This window comes from Crotalus tigris, unplaced genomic scaffold (genome assembly GCF_016545835.1).
Source record: "Crotalus tigris isolate CLP2741 ecotype Arizona unplaced genomic scaffold, ASM1654583v1 scf7180000018371.15429387391:27106975, whole genome shotgun sequence".
Classification (NCBI taxonomy): domain Eukaryota; kingdom Metazoa; phylum Chordata; class Lepidosauria; order Squamata; family Viperidae; genus Crotalus; species Crotalus tigris.
Window position 1 is genome coordinate 21,240,297 of NW_024096970.1, and position 23,331 is coordinate 21,263,627.

Here is a 23,331-nt window from a genome sequence, read left to right on the forward strand (position 1 = left end):
TACAGAAGCAGAAAAGAAACAACTTTCTATGAGACCTGTCCTACCCTCTTGGAGATAATAGGCCAGTCTAAGTTATCCTTTGTTGTCTCTCTCCTATTCTTTGTATAAGAATATCACTGTTCTTATATTCACAACCTCCACAATTGTAAGAGGTGTAACTTCAACTCTCAGAATTCCCTCAGCCAGCATGCCATAGCTATCTTATCCATGATGCAGTCCAGCCCATGTAAGGAATGCAGGAGACTGCACTGACTTGCTTAGTTTATGGAAAGTTTATCTTACATAGGCTCTTAGAATAAAAGGAGCCCAATGCTTGGCTTTTTGTAACTAACTTTTATTGATATTTATTTATTTATTTTTATTTACTTACTTGCTTACTTACTTATATGCTGCCTATCTTATCTAGAGACAACTCTGGGCAGCTTACACTTTCTATCATTTCTATCATTTTGATTTCAATGAGTGCATAAATTGGACAATAAAACTAACATTTATTTATTCCATGTTTATAACCTTCTCTACAGCAGATACAATATAATTCAGTGTGCTAACATAGATGAGAAGATTTTTCACACTCATTAGATATAAGGCCAGGTTGGCAATTCAATTCCTCTGGTATCCTTTCCAGGTGGGAGGGAGTGAATTTGGAGATACTGTGGTGGACACATAGGCTACGTTTATTACTTCCCATTAACACAGCTCCTGGCTCATCTGCATTTGAAACAAGCATTCATACATTTTTCTCAATGCATTCAGTTTATTTTCTTTACAGATTTCTGCCAGATTCCATGTCTAAATGGAGGGCGCTGTGTGGGCAGGGATGAATGTTGGTGCCCATCTAACTCTACCGGGAAGTTTTGTCATCTGCCAGCTTTAAAAGCAGAAAGGAAACAAATTCCAAATAGCCTGGCAAGCAGGTCTGTGAAGCATTCTATGTATACCCTTCCTCTGTCCAATCAACTTGGTAAGTATTAATTGCATGACTTCTCACTTTTACGTTAGTCAGTGATCACCTGTCTAGGATTCTTGATGTCAGAGCTCTAAGTTCTGCTTTTGCTGCTGTGCAGACATTTGCTTTTTGTTCTACTTGTTTACTGGTCATGTTTGAAATAGAATGTATAAAAGTTAATATATAAAGTCATATGCAAATGTTACCAACAAACTTTCCAGTTGTGAACTTTTGCTGATACAAACAAACAAACCTGTCCATATCCAGAAGGTGGGAAAAGGTCAGCTACCAGCACACAGCATAATTTTGGACTTGCCAACAAAATGGACCTCTGAACAGCCTCTTGGAATGTAACCCATTTACAAGTAGGGAAATATCTTTGTATGTGTCTTTGTGTGTATGTATGTATGTGGGTGTGTACAGAGACATTAGTGCTTAATCATTTTTAAACCAGCTAGAAAAAAAAATCTATCTTAGAACTCATCTATTTCAATAAGCCAAGATGTATTGAAATGCAAATTCTTTTCTTTATTTAAAACTGGCACTGCTTTCTTGGTCTCGGTTGTTTGGGGAACAGCAATATAGCGTTCATTTTGTTTCTACGTTTCATTGTTGTGCTTTATATTACCCATAATTTAAAAGTAAACTTCCCAGAGTAACTTAAATGTAGAAAAGATGAATAATTAAATAAATATTGAGTTGTTAAAGACACTGTTTATTTGCACTTGTCCTCTTTTCTTTCCTGTGCACTCCATCCTCCTGCCTGGCAGTGTTTATGAATATATGCACATAAAATATGGTTTTCTCACCCACACAAACAAAACCATTGTTTTAAGTCATAGCTGAAATTCTGGAAGAGAGATCTTTTTGGAAAGTACATATGGCTGTGTGCAATGTTTTTCTTTCATAACTGTGTGCAGTGTTTTTCTTTAATACCTGAATTCCAGAAGTCTGGCATATAAAAAGTAGGGTTGTACAAGACATTTCAAATTCAAAACAGTTGTTTCAGATTTGAAACGGTTTGTTCTGAGCATTCTGGAAGTGCTTCAAGCTAAATTAAATACAGCATTTGGGATGTTCATCTGTTAGGATAAGATGTAGGGGGAGAATCGAGAGGGAAAAGCAAACTTCACTGATGATGTTAAACACCAGTGTCTCATGGAATTAAGTGACATATCGCATTCAGAGGAGTTAGACAGATTATCTTCATACAGAATGACAGCATAATTTGGAGACCCATAACTGTATAATAAGTCATCTGCATTGCAAATCAGAACATCTATCTAACCCAGTTCCAGTTATATGGATTATAATTTATAGCAGTCTCCTCCAGAATATCACTTTCCAGATGTGTTGCAACTCTCAGAATTGTTGATCTGTATGAAATCACCACAATATGTTGCCCTGATGGTTATTTATCTGTTATGACAGTCACCATTTGTTGTTGTTTCCTTTGAGCTTCATTATAAACCAGATGTTATTTCACTTGCTTATATATTGTGAGCCTTATTGTGATCATTGCTGTTTTTTTCAGCAGGAGGCACGTACTATTTGATTTGAAAAACACTGTCAGAACATGCACAGTCTTATTGCATGAGAACACAGGAGTAAACACAGTAAACAGTGGTCTATAGTAATTGGAGGTTTATCTTACACTATCTACAATATCATATACCAGGAACAATATACATACACATGCTAATACAGCAGGATCCAATAAAGCACAGTTACATCAGGAAACGGAAGAGGGAGAACACATCAGCAGAGCCTTCCCTTTATACAAAGGCTCTTAAAGAGACACAGATCCTGCTGAGTCATTCCCATCATTACATCTTATATCTTACATTACATAAGCTGGTTAGCTGTTAAATTAATACCTTTACAGAATCCTACTCCAATATTTTCTTGCTTTATCATAGAGGCAACTCCTGTGGCTCTGGGTCAACTCTCACTGGGTTTCTCCTCTCTCTGGGCCCATAACCTTTCAGAGCATGAACAGTCTTATTGCACGAGATAACCCAGGAATAAACACAATAAACAGTGGTCTATAGTAAATGGTGGTTTATCTTACACTATCTACAACAGAGGTCTTCAAACATAGCCCTTTTATGACTTGTGGACTTCAACTCCAAAAATTCCTCAGCCAGTCATAAAAGGGCCACGTTTGAAGACCCCTGATCTACAATAGCATACACCAGGAACATACATAAATGAACTAATACAGCAGGATCCAACAAACCACAGTTACAGCAGGAAACAGAAGAAGAAGGAACACATCAGCAGAGCCTTCCCTTTATACCAGTGGTTCCCAACCTTTTCTATACCCCACACCCCTAGAACGCTTCTGATATATTCTCACACCCCTTACAAAAGTTCAAAATAATGGCAACAAATTAGTCATATACACTATAATTTTGAAAAGCCAAGTTTTTGTACTCCCTGGAATATCATCTCATACCCCAGGGGGTGCGAGCACCCCTGGTTGGGAACCCCTGATTTATACAAAGGCTCTTAAAGAGACACAGACCCTGCTGAATCATTCCTATCATTACATACATTACATAAGCTGGTTAGCTGTTAAATCAATATCTTGACAAACACTGTGGTTTTCTGAGGATAGAATGGATGCTAAAATTGTTCTTTGAATGATGCTAGCCATTTTAGTTACTTGTTAAAAAATTTTCATTATGGCTTGTAATAGAAGGAAAAGTCAAGTTTCTGATGATAATTTTCAATATTTTCTTTCAGCTTCTATATACCCTTCCCTAGTAAATGTGCATATTAACCATCCCCCGGAAGCCACCGTGCAGATTCATCAGGTGGCTAGAGTGAAGAGTGACTCAGAACAATCAGAAGAGAACAGTGTGGAAAGTGTACAAATACCCCAGCTTCCAATGGCCTCTCATTACAATAATAACATCACTCCAAACAATAATATTGTCATTGAAAGCACCCAGCAACAAAGGTCCCAGAGCTTCATGGGAAAATGTTACCCGGAGACAGTACATGGAAAGGTTGGGAACAACTCTTCTTTCTGGGTTTTATATGAACATAAAGCTCTTCCACAGTGCTCAAGATGTAGCTTTAACCTATGCAATCTCATGTCTTTGTCTTGGTAGATGAGCTGATTTATTTGTAGCTCTCTTACCAGAATAAAATTGCTGAAAATATGATCTTTCATTTTAATTGTTGGAGTGCTCCAGTGCTTCAGAATTTTTGGGAGCTATTTTCTTATTGGGAAGTTTGCTTTGCATGTCTCCTGGCCTCAGTATAGACCAGTGGTGGTGAACCTATGGCACGCTTGCCAGAGGTGGCACTCAGAGCCCTCTCTGTGGGCATGCATGCTGTTGCCCCAGCCCCACCTCCCCCCACAGCTCCCTCCTCACCAGCATCCCCCCTGAAGGAGAGTCACCCCCAGGCGCAGGCCATGTGAAGCAGCACAGCCAAGCACATGGCAGACAGGCAGCAGGGACAAGACTCAACTCTCATGTCCCGTCGCACACAGATGTGTGGAGTGCAGAGGGCGTGGCCACCATGGCACTGCTGGGCCGCCTGGGCGATCTGCGGCAGGCCGTGGAGGCGGTGATTGGCCCTACAGGCGGGTGGGGTGGGGGCGGGGCAGGGGGCGGGGCAGTTTTTGGGCACTCGGTCTCTAAAAGGTTCGCCACACTGGTGTAGACTCTTCCCCCTTATCCTCCTCATAGAGCAAAGTTAGCAACCAATAGAACTTCACACAGCATCTTAGCCACCCATTTATACTCCTCTCACAGGATCAAGAGACCACATTGCTGAAACCTATTGGCAAAATATTTAACTGTTGGCAGTGTTTTTTGTAAACAAAAATAAGTATTGCCATTAGCATGGGGGGGGAGAGCTGGTTTCAGCTTGTTTGTGGTAGGGAGGCATTAAGGGAGTGGGAAGTTATTAGGGAGCAAAAGTCAGGGTCTTGATTTGGGGCTGCTTTTCATTTGGGGTGAGTGGGAATAGAAGCTATATGGCCCATTTTTACTCTACTCCTCCAATCCAAATGACAAAACTGGATTTAAAAATTCTACTTTGCTCTTTTCTTCAGGGTCATTGTGGCCTCCTGCAACCTGCCAGGAGTCCCTAAAATAATAGTCACCCATCATGCCATAAAGATTAAGTCATCATAGCATCATGGCAACATAGATGCTATTTAAACAGATGCCACTAACCAAATTTATAAAGATCAGAAAGAAGGTCTTTATACTATGGGAGGAGACCATTAAAGCACAAAGCCACAAGGGTTAAGGTTTGAAATGGTTTCTCTTCACCATCTGAGAAGACAGGAATCACTGCAAAAAACAAACAAACCCAGAGCATCAACACTATTGTAGAAAAAGAATTATTGGATTGTAGGTCTGGAAGGGATGTAGCTATTGATTCATTTTTTTAAAAAGAAATGATCACCAATTAGATTTTATTATTTTTTTGCAGTATAGCATCAACTTAAAACCAGAGTGATATGCTGTCGTTTGCATCTTACTATTAGCACAAAGTGGTGGTTTGAATTGTTTTCAAGTCACAAGGAGAAACCATAGAAGACTGTAATGTTTTGCTGCCTTTTGAGGAGCATCCTCATTGCAGCTTCTTGTATTCCTGTTTGATAACGTCACAGTGCATGACATTGAAATATCTAAGTTTTAGACAGGTGCATTCTATTTCCCTGGAGATTTTGAATGCAGAGTAGGAAACTAATTTGGTAGATTCAGTAGTGTGAATATCTTGAAGCAGTTTGCAATTGTTCAAACAGCTCTTTTCATTAATAAAGAAAATAAAGATGATTCAGGCAGACCCTGAAGTGCAATTATCTTGAATTCAAACATTTTCTTTATTGTTTTCTGTCTGACCCAATATAATTCAAGAAATCTAGGTCTAAAGGTTGCCCTTTTAAAAGCTATTCTGTCATCAGTAGATCATAGATAAAATGCTTGGGAAAAAATGGAATTCCATGCTAATTTCCCTTGTAGCTTCTTGGGAAAGTACATTCATGTGATTGAAACAATAATCTCTCTCTTTCTTCCTCCCTCCATCTCTCCCTCCCTCCCTTTTTAAAGATGGTTTCAAGAAGAGCTGAACAATTATATGAGAAAAAAATTGTTCTTATTCTATTATATAGTTATTTAACTGGAGTAAAAAACCAGAGCGGAAAGCATTTTTGTCTTCAGATTCAATCTGATGCCAAATGTATTGGAATGTGATCCCTGGGCACATGGCCATTTGGGTGGTGGATTAATGCCAGTATTGGCTTGTTGATTGCAGATGCTAATTTCTAAGGGGGAAGACTACAATCCAGAGGCCTTTTGGGGCAGGAAAAAAGACTCATTTAATAAATGAAAAATCTTTGACACGTACAGTATGTCCTTACAATATCTGAACTGTGTACCATCCAACTTGGTAATATATTTCAGTCTTGGAATAGACAATTATTTTATTTTATCCAAAGGCTTTGCTTGATTATGTCATTTTTAAGACATGATCCATTGATCAATACCTCATACCTAATATTAATATTGTTTTGCCCATTTTATCATCTTTCTTGCCACAGTTGTTAACTGAAGCAATAATAATAATAATAGTAGTAAAGTTGGAAGGGACCTTGGAGGTCATCTAGTCCAACCCCCTGCTCGGGCAGGAAACCCTACACCATTTCGGACAAATGGCTGTCCAGTCTCTGTTTAAAAACTTCCAGTGTTGGAGCATTTACTGCTTCTGGAGGCAAGCTGTTCCACTGATTAATTGTTCTAACTGTCAGGAAGTTTCTCATTAGTTCTAGGTTGCTTCTCTCCTTGATTAGTTTCCACCCGTTGCTTCTTGTCCTGCCTTCAGGTGCTTTGGAAAATAGCTTAATTCCCTCTTCTTTATGGCAGCCCCTGAGATATTGGAATACTGCTATCATGTCCCCCCTTGTCCTTCTCTTCGTTAAACTAGACATACCCAATTCTAGCAACCGTTCCTTATATGTTTTAGCCTCAGTCCCCTAATCATCTTTGTTGCTCTTCTCTGTACTCTTTCTAGAGTCTCAACATCTTTTTTACATCGTGGTGACCAAAACTGGATTCAGTATTCCAAGTGTGGCCTTACCAAGGCATTGAAGAGTGGTATTAATACTTCACGTGATCTTGATTCTATCCCTCTGTTAATGCAGCCTAGCACTGTGTTGGCCTTTTTGGCAGCTGCAGCACACTGCTGGCTCATATTTAAGTGATTGTCTATTAGGACTCCGAGGTCCCTCTCACAGTTACTACTATTGAGCATGGTGCCACCTATGCTGTAATTGTGCATTTGGTTTTTCTTGCCTAAATGTAGAACCTTGCTTTTTTCACCATTGAATTTCATTTTGTTAGTTAGTGCCCAGTGTTCAAGTCTGTCCAGATACTTCTGTATCTGAAGCCTGTCTTCTGGAGTGTTGGCTATTCCTGCCAGCTTGGTGTCATCTGCAAATTTGATGAGTTCCCCATCTATCCCTTCATCCAAATCGTTGATGAAGATGTTGAAGAGTACTGGGCCCAGAACAGAGCCCTGGGGCACCCCACTACACACTTCCCTCCATATAGATGCAGTTCCATTGAGGACCACTCGCTGAGTACGGCCGGTCAGCCAGCTCTGGATCCATCTGGTGGTGGTTCTGTCTACCCCACATTTTTCTATCTTGTGTCTTTTCAGGGAACAAAGACAAAAATGGGTTTTCATTTTCGTGTCTGAGAGATTATTTACTATCTTAAAATATATAGTTGGCTCTGAGAGCATCAAGTTTCTTTTTTAGCTACAGTCTTGGGTTTTATATCATCTCTTTGCATCTATGATCAAATGGCAAAGGGAAGAGTGTGTCTGTCTCTTACCTGGCCTATTGTTAATTAAATGAGTCTATTTTTTTTTTTATTATAAATTTTTACAATTTTACAATAAAACCCCCTTCCCCAATCCCTCCCAACCCACGCCGAAACCCTCCCCCATTCTTCCCAGAGCTGAATACAGGGTTAACTAGAACTTAAAAGGAAAAAACTTTTGAACCCAAATAAACCTTAAACAAATATAATTACATTCAATAAGCAAATAATTAAATACTTTAACTCCATTATATATAAAAAACAGAAAGAGAAAAAGAAGAAAATAAAAAAATAATAAAAAATAATAGTAATAATAAAAAAAGCAAAAAACAAAACTATTCTACACTTCTAAATAATATCTTAAACTAAATATAAATTATTCAAAAACTAAATGATATTTTCTTATATCATACTTATATTGTATAAAATTTATCCATCTTTTCCACACCAAGAAGTACTTCTCTTGCGATTGATCTTTCAAGAAAGCCGAAATCTTTCCCATTTCATCTAAGTAAGAAACTTTAAAAAACCATTCTTGCAAAGTAGGCAAAGATTCCTTCTTCCAATATTGCCCTATTAACAACTTTGCTGCTGTAATTAAATTTAACATTAAAATAATCTCTTTGTCATCACAATCAGAAATAATACCCAACAAAAACAATTGTGGAGTAAATTTTACCCTTCTTTTAAAAATTCTTTGAATATTCCACCATATCTTAATCCAAAAGGCTTTTATGCTTTTACATGACCACCAGATATGATAATACGTTGCATCCAAGCAACCACATCTCCAACATTTAGGCTGCAAATTCGAATACATACGAGACATTTTTTGTGGATCAAGGTGCCATCTATAAAACATTTTATAAAAATTTTCCCGTAAATTTTGCGCTTGTATAAATTTAACATTCCTCACCCAAATAATCTCCCATGTATCTAATAGAATCGGTTCATCAAAATTTTGAGCCCATTTAACCATACAATCTTTAACTAATTCTGCTTCTGAATCCAATTCCACTAATACACCATAAATTCTTTTTATGTGGGTTCGGCTTTGATCTCTAATTTCTTTTAACAAGTTCTCATCCTCTCTAAGCAAACCCACTTTATAATCTATCTTCCACCTTTCCAATAATTGTCTGTACTGAAACCATGAATAATTAATATTTTCTTGTGCTAATTCATCTATAGATTTTAATTGCCAATTTTTACCATCCCACTTAAGTAATTGTTTATAAGAGATATTATCCATCTTAACTCCTTTCCTTATTCCTTCTATTGCATGCCCTGGAATAGCCCATAATGGAATTCTTGAATCAATTCTATAATATTTCTTCCAAACCCGAAGTAAAGAAGTTCTTAAAATATGATACTTAAAAACCCTATCAAATTTTTTATTATAAATTAAATAGGCATGCCATCCATATAATAAATCCCACCCCTCCAAAAGGAGTATATCTACATTTGTTAAATTAACCCAATCACTACTTAATGTTAAAACCACAGCATCATAATACAATTTCAAATTCGGTACCTTGAGTCCACCTCTCTCTCGTATATCTTGTATAATTTTAAGTTTTACTCTTGGTTTTTTCCCTACCCAAACAAATTTATTGATACCTTTCTGCCATTCATCTAGATTTGCTTCTTTCTTTAAAATGGGTATCATTTGAAATAGAAAAAGAAACTTTGGCAAGACATTCATTTTAATCGCTGCTATTCTCCCCAATAGAGACAATTGCAGCTTTTTCCAATTCTCTAAATCCTTTTGTATTTTAAACCACAGCCTTTCATAATTATTTTTGTACAGTTTTGCATTGGAAGCAGATAAGATAACCCCCAAATATTTTACCTTATTAACAACCTCGAAACCTGTCAGTCTAACTAAAATCTCCTTATCCGAGTTGGTCATGTTTTTTGACAATATTTTGGTCTTATTGTTATTGATCTTGAAACCTGAAACTTGTCCAAACTGATTTATCAATTGTAACAGCTCCGATACAGAATAAGTTGGTTGAGACAAAGTAACAACCAAATTATCTGCAAAGGCCCTTAATTTATAATCATTTTTATTGATTTCTATTCCTTTTATATTAGGTGATTCACAAATTTTGATCAGCAAAATTTCCAAGGTTAAAACAAACAGCAAAGGCGACAATGGACATCCCTGTCTAGTCCCCTTTTCGATTGGAAATACCTCTGATAAACCTCCATTAACTATAAGTTGCGCCGTTTGTTTTTGATAAATGGATCGAAGAGCCTGTAAAATTTTATCTCCAAAATTCATTTAACTGATCAAAAGCTTTTTCAGCATCTAAAAATATCAATCCTGCAGAAATCTGGTTGTTCTTATCCAAATATTCTATTAAATTAATAATTTGTCTAACATTATTTTTCATATATCTTCCAGTTATAAAACCAGTTTGATCCGTATGTATCAACTGATTTAACACAGTCATAAGTCTATTAGCTAAAATTTTCGAAAAAATCTTATAATCTATATTCAAAAGAGATATAGGTCTATAATTTTTGGATAAAGTAAGATCTTGATCCTCTTTTGGAATCAAGGATATAAAAGCTCTGCCCCAAGGTGGGGAGGGGGTCTCTAATCCCTGTAATATATTATTAAAAAGTTCCCTTAAGGGTTCTATCATCTCATCTATCAAAGTCTTATAATAAATTGATGTCAATCCATCAGTACCCGGTGCTTTATCTGCTTTTAATTGTTTAATTACTGTGACAATTTCCTCTATAGTAACCAATCCATTAATTTCTTGTTTCTGATCTTCTGTTAACTTAGGAAAATGAGCATCTTGTAAATATTTATTTATATCTAAAGCCTGTACTTTCCTACCCATATATAATTTTGTATAGTAATCTAAAAAAGATTTCTTAATCAATTCCTTCTGATATACCAATTTACCATTATGATTTATTTTATCTATAATTCTCAACTTCTGTTTCTTTCGCAATTGATAAGCCAGCCTCCCTGGCTTATTAGCGTTACAAAATGTATTATGTTTCATATAAAGTAAATTGGTTGCAGTCTGATCCACCATTAACATATTAAATTGCGATTTAAGCAATTTTATAGATTCCTTAACCTTCTCATCTGTAGGATTCGAAATTAAGACTTTTTCTTTTAATTTAATCTCATCTTCCAACTCCTTATGTTTTTGCACCTGTTTCTGTCTATAAGCCTTATTCATTTGTATCAAAACCCCACGCATATAAGCTTTACTTGCATCCCATACCATTGCCATTGAAGTTCCCTTATGCATATTCAATACAAAATATTCCTTTAAATACTCTTTAAGTTTCTGAACATTCATTTCTTGTCTAAATAAATTTTCATTCAACCTCCAAGATCTCCTCTCCTCTTTTTCAGTAGCCAGTTCCATCCACACTGGGTTGTGATCTGTCAATATCCTTGGAAATATCTTTGCATTCTTTACCCTAAAATATAAGTCCGTTGTAATAAAAAAAAAATCAATTCTTGAAAAAGATTGATGTCTATCCGAAAAAAAGGTGAAGTCTCTTTCTTCCATATTATGTTCTCGCCAATAGTCTCGCAACTCCCAGTCCTCTTTCAAATCAAAAAAGGCCTTAGGTAATTTAGCCTGTTTAAAAGAAGTAGAAAATCCTTTTTTATCTCTATATGTATATAAAACTCCATTCCAATCTCCCATTAATATGACAGATCTATAATCCAATAAAGTCAATTTTTGATGTAACAACCTATAAAATTGTTCCTGTTGTTGGTTTGGTGCATACAAGCCTACTATAAGTATTTTCTTACCATACAATCCCACTTCAATCATTACATATCTCCCTTGAGGATCAGAATCTACTAAACCAACTGATAAATTTTGCTTAACATAAATAACTACACCCCCTTTTTTCCCAGGAGCAAAGGATACAAAATGAGATCCCAATCGAGCATTAGCTAAATATTTTTGATCCTTAGAAATAATATGCGTTTCCTGCAAACAAATAATGTCATTGTTATGTTGCTTCAAATAATGAAATATTTTCTTTCTCTTTTGAGGGGAATTAAGGCCATTAACATTCCATGTCAGGAGCTTTACCATCTCCCTCATCCAATAGCCTGGAGAAGACTGCTTGAAGATCTACCATTGAGGATTGCACCGAAGATCTCTTAGGTCTTGCTCCTCCCACAGGCTCAGAAACAAATTCTTGTGAGACTTCTTTAACCTCTTTCTTCTGTTGTTCCTTTTCCTTACGTCTATGCGCAGCTCGAGTCATTCTCTGCTCTTTCATCTCAGCTTGTTGAAACCACGCAGCCTGTGGTTCTCCAGCTTTCATCAATACAGCTTCTTCAGACTGCTGTTCTACCTCCTTCCCATCCAAAGTTTTAAACATTATAGGTGGTGATGAGCGTGCTCCCAGGACTGAAGTATAAAACTCCTTTGCTTTAGAAACAGTATTAAGTCTATAACGTGTCCCTGCATGGCTCACCACTATTCCAATCGGAATGTCCCATCTAAATGGCATCTGCCTCTTTTTAAGTTCATCTGCTAAAAAAACAAACTCTTTTCTTCTTCTTAAAATTTTAGATGGGATCTCCTTTAAAATTATAACATCTTGTGCAGCAATCTGAAACCTCTTATTATAAAAAGCTTGTATGATTTCATTATGCAGAGATCTTTTCCCAAAGTAAATTACCACATCTCTTGGCAGATTTCTTTGCTTTGCAATCCAAGAGTTGACTCTAAATATTTTTTCAATTTCTCTGGATATTTCCTCTTTTTCTCTGCCCAGAATCACAGCAAAATCATTTACAACCATCTCTCTCAAATCTTGTTGCATATCCTCTCTCAGGCCCCTAATTCTTAAAGCGAATTCCATCTCTCTATATTGAGACATAACAATTTCATCTTGTGAAATTTCCACCTTTTTTTCCATTCCTTCAAATTTTTCCTCCAGCACCTCCACTTTGTCTGCAACTTCTTCAACACGAGAATCCAATTTTTCAACTACAGAAGCAAGACCTTTTAAAGCCAAAACTATATCTTGCCTCAAAATACTGTTATTCTCCACTAAAAGCTCCTTCACTTCACCTCTAATTTGAGTTATCACATTTCCCATTATATCTTGCAAGTCTTTTACCTTTATTGGTTGCAAAGGAGGAGAAGATGGTGGTGTGGCTTTAGGTTGTTGTGCTGGTAATATCGCAGGAGAAGAAGCCACCTTAGGTACTGTAGAAGTTACTTGGCGCTTTGAAGCCATCTTTTCTTTTTTTAAAAAAAAAATATTTCTTCTTTCCTCCTTAAAAAGTACAAAAACAAAATCCCTTAAAAAAGTAAAAAAAAATTGACAAAGAGGGAAAATAATCCTCCTAAAACCCAAATCCTCCTTCAAAAAAAAAATCATTATAAAAAAGAAGTAATTAAGTAACCAAGTCTGTTCCATTCCAATCCCTTAAAAAAAAAAGAAAACTGCCAATCGCCATTTTACTTTCCCTCTCCACAGAAGAAAAAAAAAGCATAAAAATAAATCTAAAAATTTAAGTCCAAATAAAATCAAAAAGTAAAATCCTCTGTTCAGCTCTGTCCGCTTTTAAAATAACTCACCAGTTCTCTTTAATCGCGGAGGTGGGAGCGGTGTCTTGCTTTGTCCCCAGCAACGAGAGACAAAGACAGCTGAGAAGCGGAGACACCCTGAACTCCGTGGGAGCACTCTTTTCACCCCCCCCAAAAGATTCTTTTGGGGATTTCAGAGGCTCTACCACTATTCAGGGTGATACTCCCCTCCCTCCCTTTGCCCAGGAAGGAGGTTTTAAACCGCAGAACAGCTGATGTCTGCTGTTCTCAGCGGTTCTAACACTTTCTAAGGAGGACGACTACAAAGTAGCCACCATCGTCAGTGCAGCGCCACCGGAAGTTGAATGAGTCTATGTTTAACATACAAATAGAACTTTCTGTCCATCTCTTTTTCTTTCTTCCTTCTCTTCAAAATGTGATTATTATTTAAAATTATTTAACTTTATTATTTACATTGATTTATTAAATTAAATTAAATAAATTTAAAGTAAGCTGTTCTATCTTTATGTTTTTCTTAATAAATCTAACTTCTGTTCCAAATATAGTGAATGTCTGTCTGCATTCAAATTGTAGCTGAGCTAAGTCCAAACACTCATTCAGGACAATTACATTATGACCATTTTATGTTTTAATGGGACATTGCACTGTCTAATAACTCAGTATTCTTTCACTACCTTATTTGCTTAAGGAGTATATCTTTTAACACGGGTTCCTGCTAAATTCAAAATTTTGTGAGTCTTTCCTCTACCTCTGCCATGTTTTTTGTTCATATCTTCTTTCTTCTTTGTATATGGGAATGATGAGGTTCTAATGTCACTTTTTCATCTCTAGTGTGCTGATCCATTGCCTGGTCTGGCAAGGTATGAGGATTGCTGTGGAAGTGTGGGAGCCTTTTGGGGTCTCAGCAGATGCATTCCATGCCCAATGAAACAAGGTAACTACTGTCTAAAGAGAATATTTCTAGCCCAGATTTCCTATAGAGGTGCTGAAATAAAATTCCCACAATTGCCAGCCAACATATAATCTAGAACATCTGGAGGGCATTTTTTGGGTAAGGCTACTCTAGTCTTTAAATAGACATGTCAAACTCGCGAGGTCACGTGACATTGCACAATGTATTGGGACAGTTTTGCCATTGCTGGCAATAGGGTGGGCACGGCTTCTGTGTGATGCATCTGGCCCGCAGGCCGGCAGTTTGACACCCCTGCTCTACTAGATCATTTGTACTATGAATTATCTATTGAAAAGGGCATTGATGAAATTAGAGTGTGATGCATAATGTAAACCCATTTGATAAAGGAAGTTGGCAATCTGGATGCTTTTAGGACACTGATTCTTGTTTGAATTTAATGTTTTCTCTTAGTCCAGACAAATAATATGCTATGTATTCGTTTTTCTGATGCTTGCTGAAGTACAGTCTTAATTTAGGTGACTTAGTTCTTGGCTCAGAGCTTTCAAGAATCTTTCCATACCACCTCCATAAAATCCACAGCTAATCACAATTTTTCTGATTCAAGAGCATTAGTCAAGAGAAAACTGTAAAAACGTGCTCATCATTTTAAGAAATGTGACTACAGATTAGCTTATAAGGTTGCATACTCAGCCTTTATGCATTATAGGCCTGCTTTAGATGAACTCTTGGCAGAGACTTTGGAAATAGCAATACATCAAACAATTGGCGCGAGTGAGTCTAGATCCCATTCCAAAGACATAGAAATCTGGTTCTGTGTTTTCTTTTCCTGATGTAAAACAATTTCAGGGGATAGTTTAGTTATTCTCAAAGAAGCATGGCCTTCCAGATGGACTATTACTTAGCTCAACTGGTAAATGTCACCTTGGTGAGATGGGCAGCATAGAATTGTAATAAAAAATAAATGGAAAGACAGACTGATTAGGATTGTTATATATGCAAAAAAGTTTTTATTTTGTCAGATTTGGGGGGAAGGATTGTAACAGGTGGTTGATACGAGTATCCAATCCTCTCTTTGATCCACACCATAGAAAGTGGAATGGCCATAGTTATGGATGGGAGACTTCTGCCTTTTGTAGACAATAAAAGGATCCTAGCACAGAAGATGCCCATTTAATGATTTAAAACAGATATAAGCTATGTCTCTGAGATCAGGCACTGCTCTTCGTATTTTATTATTGTATTTCATATGCCAAGAGTCACAATAGCCAGGGATGTTTTGTAATGATGCTCATTTTTGAGGGACTGTATTGCTTCTCTAATTGTGTCAACTGAGAATATATTACAGGCAAATGAGAAGGTTATGTCTAAGTTAAATTAAATGCCCTTGTCAACTGTTTATGATAAAGATGGATAGGGATAGATAGGGATAGGGATAGGAATAGGGATAGGGATACATAGACAGAAAGACAGACAGATATCACGCAGCCTAATGAGTTTTATGGTATCAACTATATTCCTGAAATTAGATCTGAAAACATAAACTTTGATACTACAATTTTGACCAAAGCAGGAAGGATAATTATTTTGGCTGTGTTGATAACTACTTAACAGGTTTAATTTTTGCATCATTTTTATTGTACAGTATCAGAAAGGCTGACTTTTCAGTTACCCAAAATGTTCTAGAAAGGACAACAATGAACAGAAGAGCCAAACAACTTTGGCCAAATTGAAAGAGGTTATATGCAGTCAGATGGAGCATGGCTATCCTTATTATTTATTAATGAATTATATTTATAGATAGTGCTTTTTTTCTAAAAAAAAAAAGAGGTGACGGAACTCACACACGTCATAAAACCCGCCTTGCCTACCCTACAAGGTTCCATCCAAAAAAGGTGCCGGACCTCCGTTCTGGGCGTTCTATGAGAAAAAAAGCCCTGTTTACAGATACTGAATCCTTAAGGACTTCTAGCAGTATACATATAAGATACTTATGAAACAATATATAATAAACATAAGATACACAAAAGAAAGAACCATAAACTTTGAACCTATGAAAAGCACAGAATAGTTAAATTAACCAAACCGAAGTATAACCAAACTAAGATGGGGTCAAGGGCCAAATGCCTTCTGGAAAACTGTCTTGAGGCTCATCTGGAAGGCAATTAGAGAGAAAGCCAGCTGGAAATCTACCAGATGCCCATTCTAAAGAACCAATAGGATCATTGCATAGCAGTGCTTGAACTCCTGTCACCTGCCTAAAGTGGAACACTCCTTGTAGTTTATCTTTATCAAATCAAACTGGTTTGACTGATTCCAATGGGAAAATACAGTCCTGTAGAAAACTAGGTACCAAGCCATATAAGGCTTTATAGGCAAATAACAGCATTTTAAATTGCATCCAGAAGGCTGTTGCCAACCAGTGCAGGGACCAGAATATTGGTGCAATGTGCTCCCACCAACAAACACCAGTCAGCACATGGACTATTGCACTCTGAACCAATTATAGCTTCTGAGTGATCTTCAAAAGCTGTTTCATGTAGAGTGTGTGGCAGTAATCTAACAAGTGCATAAGCCAAGCAAGATCTTTCCATCCCAACTAAAGTCACAACTGTCATGCCAACCAAGCTGGGAAAGATTCCTCTGGCCAGGCCTTCACCTGTTGATGTAGCAGGAACTATGAATTCAGGAGAACCCCCAGGTCATGAGCCAGTTCCTTCAGGAGTTATGAAACCCCCTTAAGAGACATCTCTGGAAAAGACAAAGAACCTCAATGGACAAATCATGGCATGATTTCAACAGCATCATGGTTGACAAATACCTGTGAAACTTGCTATCATTAATGGCTCTAGGTTTTAGAATGTCAGTTGGCGATCGCTGCCACAACATTCCTCCAGACTTAGAAACTATTGAAAGTAGGCTAGGCAACATTTGAAAATTTGAGGGGCACGACACCTCTCAATCTTCTTGAGAGCACAGGAATCCATCTGGTGGTACTATGCTATGACCAGAAGGAGTAAGGCTGATTCCCCCCCCCCATTTCTTTTGGCTTTGGGCAGGACAGAAGATATGAGTGGGGGCACAATATTTTATGGAAGCAAACTTTTCCCATTCCTATCTTAAAATTATCCAAGGGCTGAAAAACACACTGCTGACTGAGTCATATCATTTCACTGCAAAAATTCAGCAATGATTTGGGAGTGCTGCATTGTTTACCTATGATTTCAACATTCATGCATGCCATAAACTTCTTATTTGCCTTCCTATTACTTTAGTCAATTTTATTAGACTTTTTGAAGATTTTCAGACAAAGTATAAATAATTTTTTCCAGCTTTTTCAAGTGTTTCCTTTTTTCAAACAGAAAAAAATACTATCTATTGGAATGGATAGTTTTGAAGAGGGCATTCAATGCATTCTATGAATGAACCTCCCACTGAGTTAATCTGAGTTGGCAAAAAGCTGGCAGGTTGCCCAGATAAGGCCAGAATCATTGAGAAATGCTGAACACTATTACATGGTCATGCCAAACTTTGTGGTTGAGTGGAAAATATTATGAAATCCCAAATCCTTGCCCACCTATGAAAAAATAATAATAAAATAACTCTAATAAAGACATGAAAATAGTTATTGAAGCCTCTGAAAGAAATGCTTCCAACGAATGTCATAGTGGCACCCCAGAGGCTGGGTACTCAAGCTGAGTATTTTGAAAGACACATTTAAATGAGAAAAAGAGTTGATTTCATGGAAATGGAATTTATGTAGAGCATTTCATTAAAAATGCATGTATAGGAGCTTTTTCATCAAGTAAAATTCCAGCATGATTGGAGAAATCCCTAAAGGTTTGAAAGAGACTTTACTACTATAAACAAAGGGTTAGCAAAGTCTCTGTATTTAATGTGCAGCTATTGTATTGACTTTCTTTAACTTATGAGTCTTTACTAGTGAAGTGCAGTTGGAAGTATTACACTAATTATTCTTTATTCTATAAAAGAGTAACCAAGCAATTCTAATTGCTTAAGTAGATTCTCAGTTGTGTAATTGTTTGAATGAAACAATTGAACTTATTCCAGGTGGAATTCCAGAGCCGAGGTGGCGCAGCAGTTAGAGTGCAGACTGCAGGCCACTTTAGCTGACTGTGTTCAGCAGGTCAGCAGTTCAAATCTCACCGGCTTAAGGTTGACTCAGCCTTCCATCCTTCCGGGGTAGGTAAAATGAGGACCCAGATTGTTGGGGGCAATGTAAATATATATATACATTGCTTACTGGTGTACACCGCTTAGAGAGTGCTTGCACTTAAAGCGGTATATAAGTCTCATAAACAAACAAATAAATAATAAATACTTGAGAATGTTTTGAGGGTGCTCTTGATATTATGTAATAAGAAACTTATACAGTATACGCTGAAAAAGAATTATACTGATGGGTCTACTCTAAAAGAATCCATCCCAACTTCTATTTCTCCAAATATTCACATAACCATCTTTCATGAAGTTACTAGGTATTCAAACAGTTTTAAATCTGTTGTGAATTTAAAGCAGGGATTCTTTTAACATTTATTTAATGTACTTTAATGCATGAGCATGGCACTTTTTTTGCTAAAATGTTCAACTGAATGACTGAAAGTCATTCAAATGAGGCTTCATCCAGGAAAAGAGAAAAAGCATTATCCTCATGTGCTTTGTATACTATTTGTTAAAGGGGGGGGTTGCCGTAGCATGGGTGGAGTGGGAGTGGTGGAACTGGTGGGCAAGTGGTGATAAATAATCCCCTAAGCAGCCATGTTGGACCTCATCTGATAAATCGATCTCAAGCATATAGCTACTTCAACATGCAGCTTTGTAAATCTGTGTAGTGTTTGTAGGTACTCATGATTCATATCAGTAAATCTGTTCAGGCTTCTTTTAGCCCTCATGCCACATTCTTTTATATGCAGCTGCATTTAGTGATATAAAGTACTTGAAGCATTGTAATAGATATATAGCCTAATACATTACATATCAAAAAGTATGGCTAGTAACAAATGTGTTTGCAAACCAATCCTTTTGACTGAGAACTTGACATACTGAAGGATCCAGAGGAGTGACAGACATTCAAGCAACATCTTAGATTCTTTGAAAATTGGCAGAAAAAAAATCTTTATACTCAGTTTAGAGTTTGAATAAAAGTACAGTTAGTGTATTTTCAGATAATCTGCAGATGGCTTCCCTAAGAATTTGCCCTAGGAAAATTTAACTGTTCAGAATTCACCAAAAGAAGGTCTCCCACTCCTTCCTTCATTCTATGACCATCAGTGTCCCTGGCAATTGTATCCAGATGCTCCTGAACAACCTGGGAAGACTTTTTGGGATCTGCTGCGTGTCCAATGAATGTCCCCAAATTCTCTATTTTTAATCAAGAGTTCTCCAGGGAACTTTGGTTCTGCCATATAGTGTACCTGTTATGTTGTTCACAAGAGTTTGCTAAGCTTCTGGGGATAGTATCAGGAATGGAAAGATTTTTTTTCTGTGAAGTTTCTTTAAGTGATTTAGCTTTGGATCTAGGTATCTGTGATACAAATATCTTATTTTGCACTTTTACAAAATAAGAGCCCTTGGTTTTTTTTTTTCAATGAATGAGAGGCTCAAGAGGATCAACAAATTTGCAAAGCTGACATAATATTCTATTATTTAATGTTTCATATTTTAAAACAGAGATGTTTTTATGATTGTTTGTTTTTACAATGGATTCACATAAAAATTCCAAGCAGGATCCTGCTTTAGACTCAGAACTTCCATTGCAATTGCTCATGCAAAGGAAAAAGAAAGCGAGAGAAAAAGCATCAAATTGTTACCTGCGAGGCAGGATCATTAATTATCTGAAATAATTCACATGACAGTTTGGGGGAAGTAAAAAAGAATGACTCTGAACAGTCTAAGGAAAGGATTGTTGTAATCATTGTAAATGTCAGTAGATGAAAGAAAGAACCATTAAAAAAGAAGAAAACAAATTCATTAACTTAATATTCTAGGTAAGTGATGAGTGCAATTGTCTAAAAAATGTTTATGGAAGCTTGAAACCTAATATGCAGTGATGGGATTCAGCTGGTTCGCACCACTTCAGCAGAACCAGTAGTTAATTTTTTGTTGCCCAAGCCGGAATGGACTTCTGGAAGCGGCATCCACACAGAGAACCAGTTGTTCACATATTTGAATCCCACCACTGCCAATATGATATACTTTCCAGTGAATAATATTTTTTTTAAAAAAATGTTAATATTTTAACATTTTGATTATCCATTGTGATAAAACATGTCTCCTATTTATGGTTCAGAAAAAAAATATCTTTATTCTAGGGGCATACATGCATCTGATCTCCCAATAGTATGACAGGTCTTTTATCTAAGAAAAACTGTCAGGACATGCTGTTTGCTTGCAGATGTAACAGAATAACAAGACACTGAATTGATATGGGGGAAATAGAATGTTGTCCAAAAACATTAGGAGACATAGTCTTTGGCCACCTGCATATCATTGGCATTTAAAACAAATTGAATTCTGACAGTAGATCAAGACATGGAAGATGACATCTTTTTAGCCAAATCTTCAGGCAATTCTGATACTCCACTTTCTTCCAAGCAGGGATCTTTTAGCTGCCTGTTAGTCTAAACCACATTTTCTCTTTCTGAAGAAAATTATAAGCAGACACATACAGAATAAAAATTCTGTAAGCTAATTCCTTTGGCTGCATCAATGAGTCCGGTCACTGGCTATATTTGTCAGAGCATCTGACTTATTGTCTTTAAGTGACTTAGTTTTCCTTCCTAATTCACATCCATGTTGAGAACCACTCCAGCAGATGATTGATTATGTGCCATTAAGTAGAATTTTAACACCCAGGGATTTACTCTGACATGATTTTAGTGGCTTTACTCTGTCTGAACTAGCTCTGAGTAATTGATATGTTTAAGGAAGGAAATAGTTCCATGGTAAGGTAAAATTTGAATATTGCTCTAGATTAGAAGTGCACAATGGTGTGTTCAATGGCAATAAATACCTTAAAATATAAAATTAGTGACACTTTTAACTGATCCATTTGCTCAGTTTCTTTTTTAAAAAACCTGTATAAAGTTGTACAGTACTAATACTTTTGCTTTATAGTTGTTGGAGCTACTATATATATAGCTGCTCTAAATTATATTTGAAGTTCATCCTGACAAAATAAAGCTGGGCACTTTGGTGAGGTAATGTTGAAGGAGAAATGCACTGGCAAATATTTACTCTGTAAATTGTTATAGTCATATCTCATTTTCTGGTAGTTGTTTAAGGAAAATAGGTAGTGGAATATGCTAAACAATCGTAATGTCAGCCTTGTTAGGTGGACCAGAACAGGAAGGCTAAAACTATTTTTATTGAGGTTGGCTATAATAGCAGACTGTTGTAAGTCTGAGTGTGCTATACTCCCCTTGCATATCTCAATGAAAGTCATCTCCCTTAATTTCCCACATAGTCTGTTTCTAATATATGACTTTTCCTATGTTTGGTTGTAATAATAAGATGACGGCAATGATATTGGTTATGATAAATGGTATTGCAGGTATCATGCAATAGTGCCATCTGACGAGACAGAATATTTACAGTAATAATTGGTGAAGTAGGTGGGACAAAAGGAGGAATAATGATTTTTTCAGGGATATTATACTATAAAGAGTTGATAATGTGATATCAATGCAATGAAATTGCTGCCTGAGTTACAATATTTCAGGAACCAACAAATAAAACCAATCCTGAAAAAAATCCACCATGTATACCAAGAATCCAAACACAGTACGTTCTGAATAACTTCCATTCATTGAAACCTTCATTATATCTTTTTTCTAGAGCACTTAGTACTGCTTTCCAGTCTAAAAGAAGAATTTTCTTTTGAAAATCAATGAACAATCGTCTGAATGTCTGGATTAGCAGATTGTGGAGGAAACAATTTTTTTCAGGGTTGGATCAGTCCACTTTGCAGATTGGAAGTGCCTTGAGTACCTAATTACTTGTAAATGATGAAGTGGATTATACACAAATTCTCTGGAAAAGAAGGATGCATGTTTATGCATGCATAGGAGCAAACTAACATAGTACAGTGGTAAACATTGTTAAAATTAGATTGGTTAGATCAATTTGACTGCAGAGCTGTCTGGATTATTTTTGGTCATTTATTCTTTTTATACCAACATACCTCACAGGATTGTCACTAGGGAAAGGGTGTAAAATGAGGCGAAGTTTTCATATATATGCTCTGAGTTTTCCCAGGAAAGGTGAGATATAAAAACAATATAATATAGCACAACATAACATAATACCATTGAGTATCCCATTAGAAAAATAAGAAGTGAAAAGGGGAATCTGAAAGGTCCATTCATGATGCAATTTTGCTTTCTCTTCATTTAGCTTACTCAACAGTAGAAAATGGACATATTGAATGCCCACAAGGATACAAGAAACTGAATCAGAGTCACTGTCAAGGTAGGCAGCAACTTCTTTCTATTCTTCTTTTATTTAGGTAAAGATAAAAATATCCTCAACTGCAAATAATTACCCAGACTCAACCATGAAATTCCCTTTTTGGCTGTGCTTTGGAAGTGTGTCCATTGCCTTCTTCCTGTTCTTTTCCTTCTTCCCTAGCCTTAGAGTTCATACAGTACATACTAACCTATCCTGGTGCCATTTAGCTTTTCCTGCTTGGCAAGACTGGTCAAGTGGTATGACTTGCTGAGGCTTTGCTGAGGTAACAATGAAGAATTTGTGCCAAGATTACTGTTACTCTCTCTATATATGTCCTCCACTGTAGTTTCCTTCGTTACAAGAATGGAAATATCTACTATAGTTAAATCAATGTCTTACAATTGATATTTGACAACTTTGAATCTCCCTGCCTTGACATCAATGACTCATTCAGCATGAAAGCTGGTCTTGGTTTATTGATAAAACCAATGCTGTCTTCCAAGAGATGCAAATTCTTCCAACATTTTGACTGTGAAATATACATAATGATAAACAAATATCTCTGCTGTTTGATAAGTTGTAATTAAT

The 23,331-nt window shown here is 36.6% G+C and overlaps 1 protein-coding gene across 3 annotated transcripts in view; it reads left to right on the top strand.

The window, feature by feature from the left end:
• Positions 1-23,331, top strand: part of LTBP2 (latent transforming growth factor beta binding protein 2) — a 134,894-nt gene that overhangs the window by 38,034 nt on the left and 73,529 nt on the right. For all 3 annotated transcript variants that reach the window (XM_039351740.1, XM_039351741.1, XM_039351742.1), the window contains exons 6-9: positions 773-964; positions 3,698-3,963; positions 14,196-14,298; positions 22,690-22,764. In XM_039351740.1, the coding sequence (XP_039207674.1) occupies positions 773-964; positions 3,698-3,963; positions 14,196-14,298; positions 22,690-22,764 (636 nt within the window). The remainder of the gene's footprint in view (positions 1-772; positions 965-3,697; positions 3,964-14,195; positions 14,299-22,689; positions 22,765-23,331) is intronic.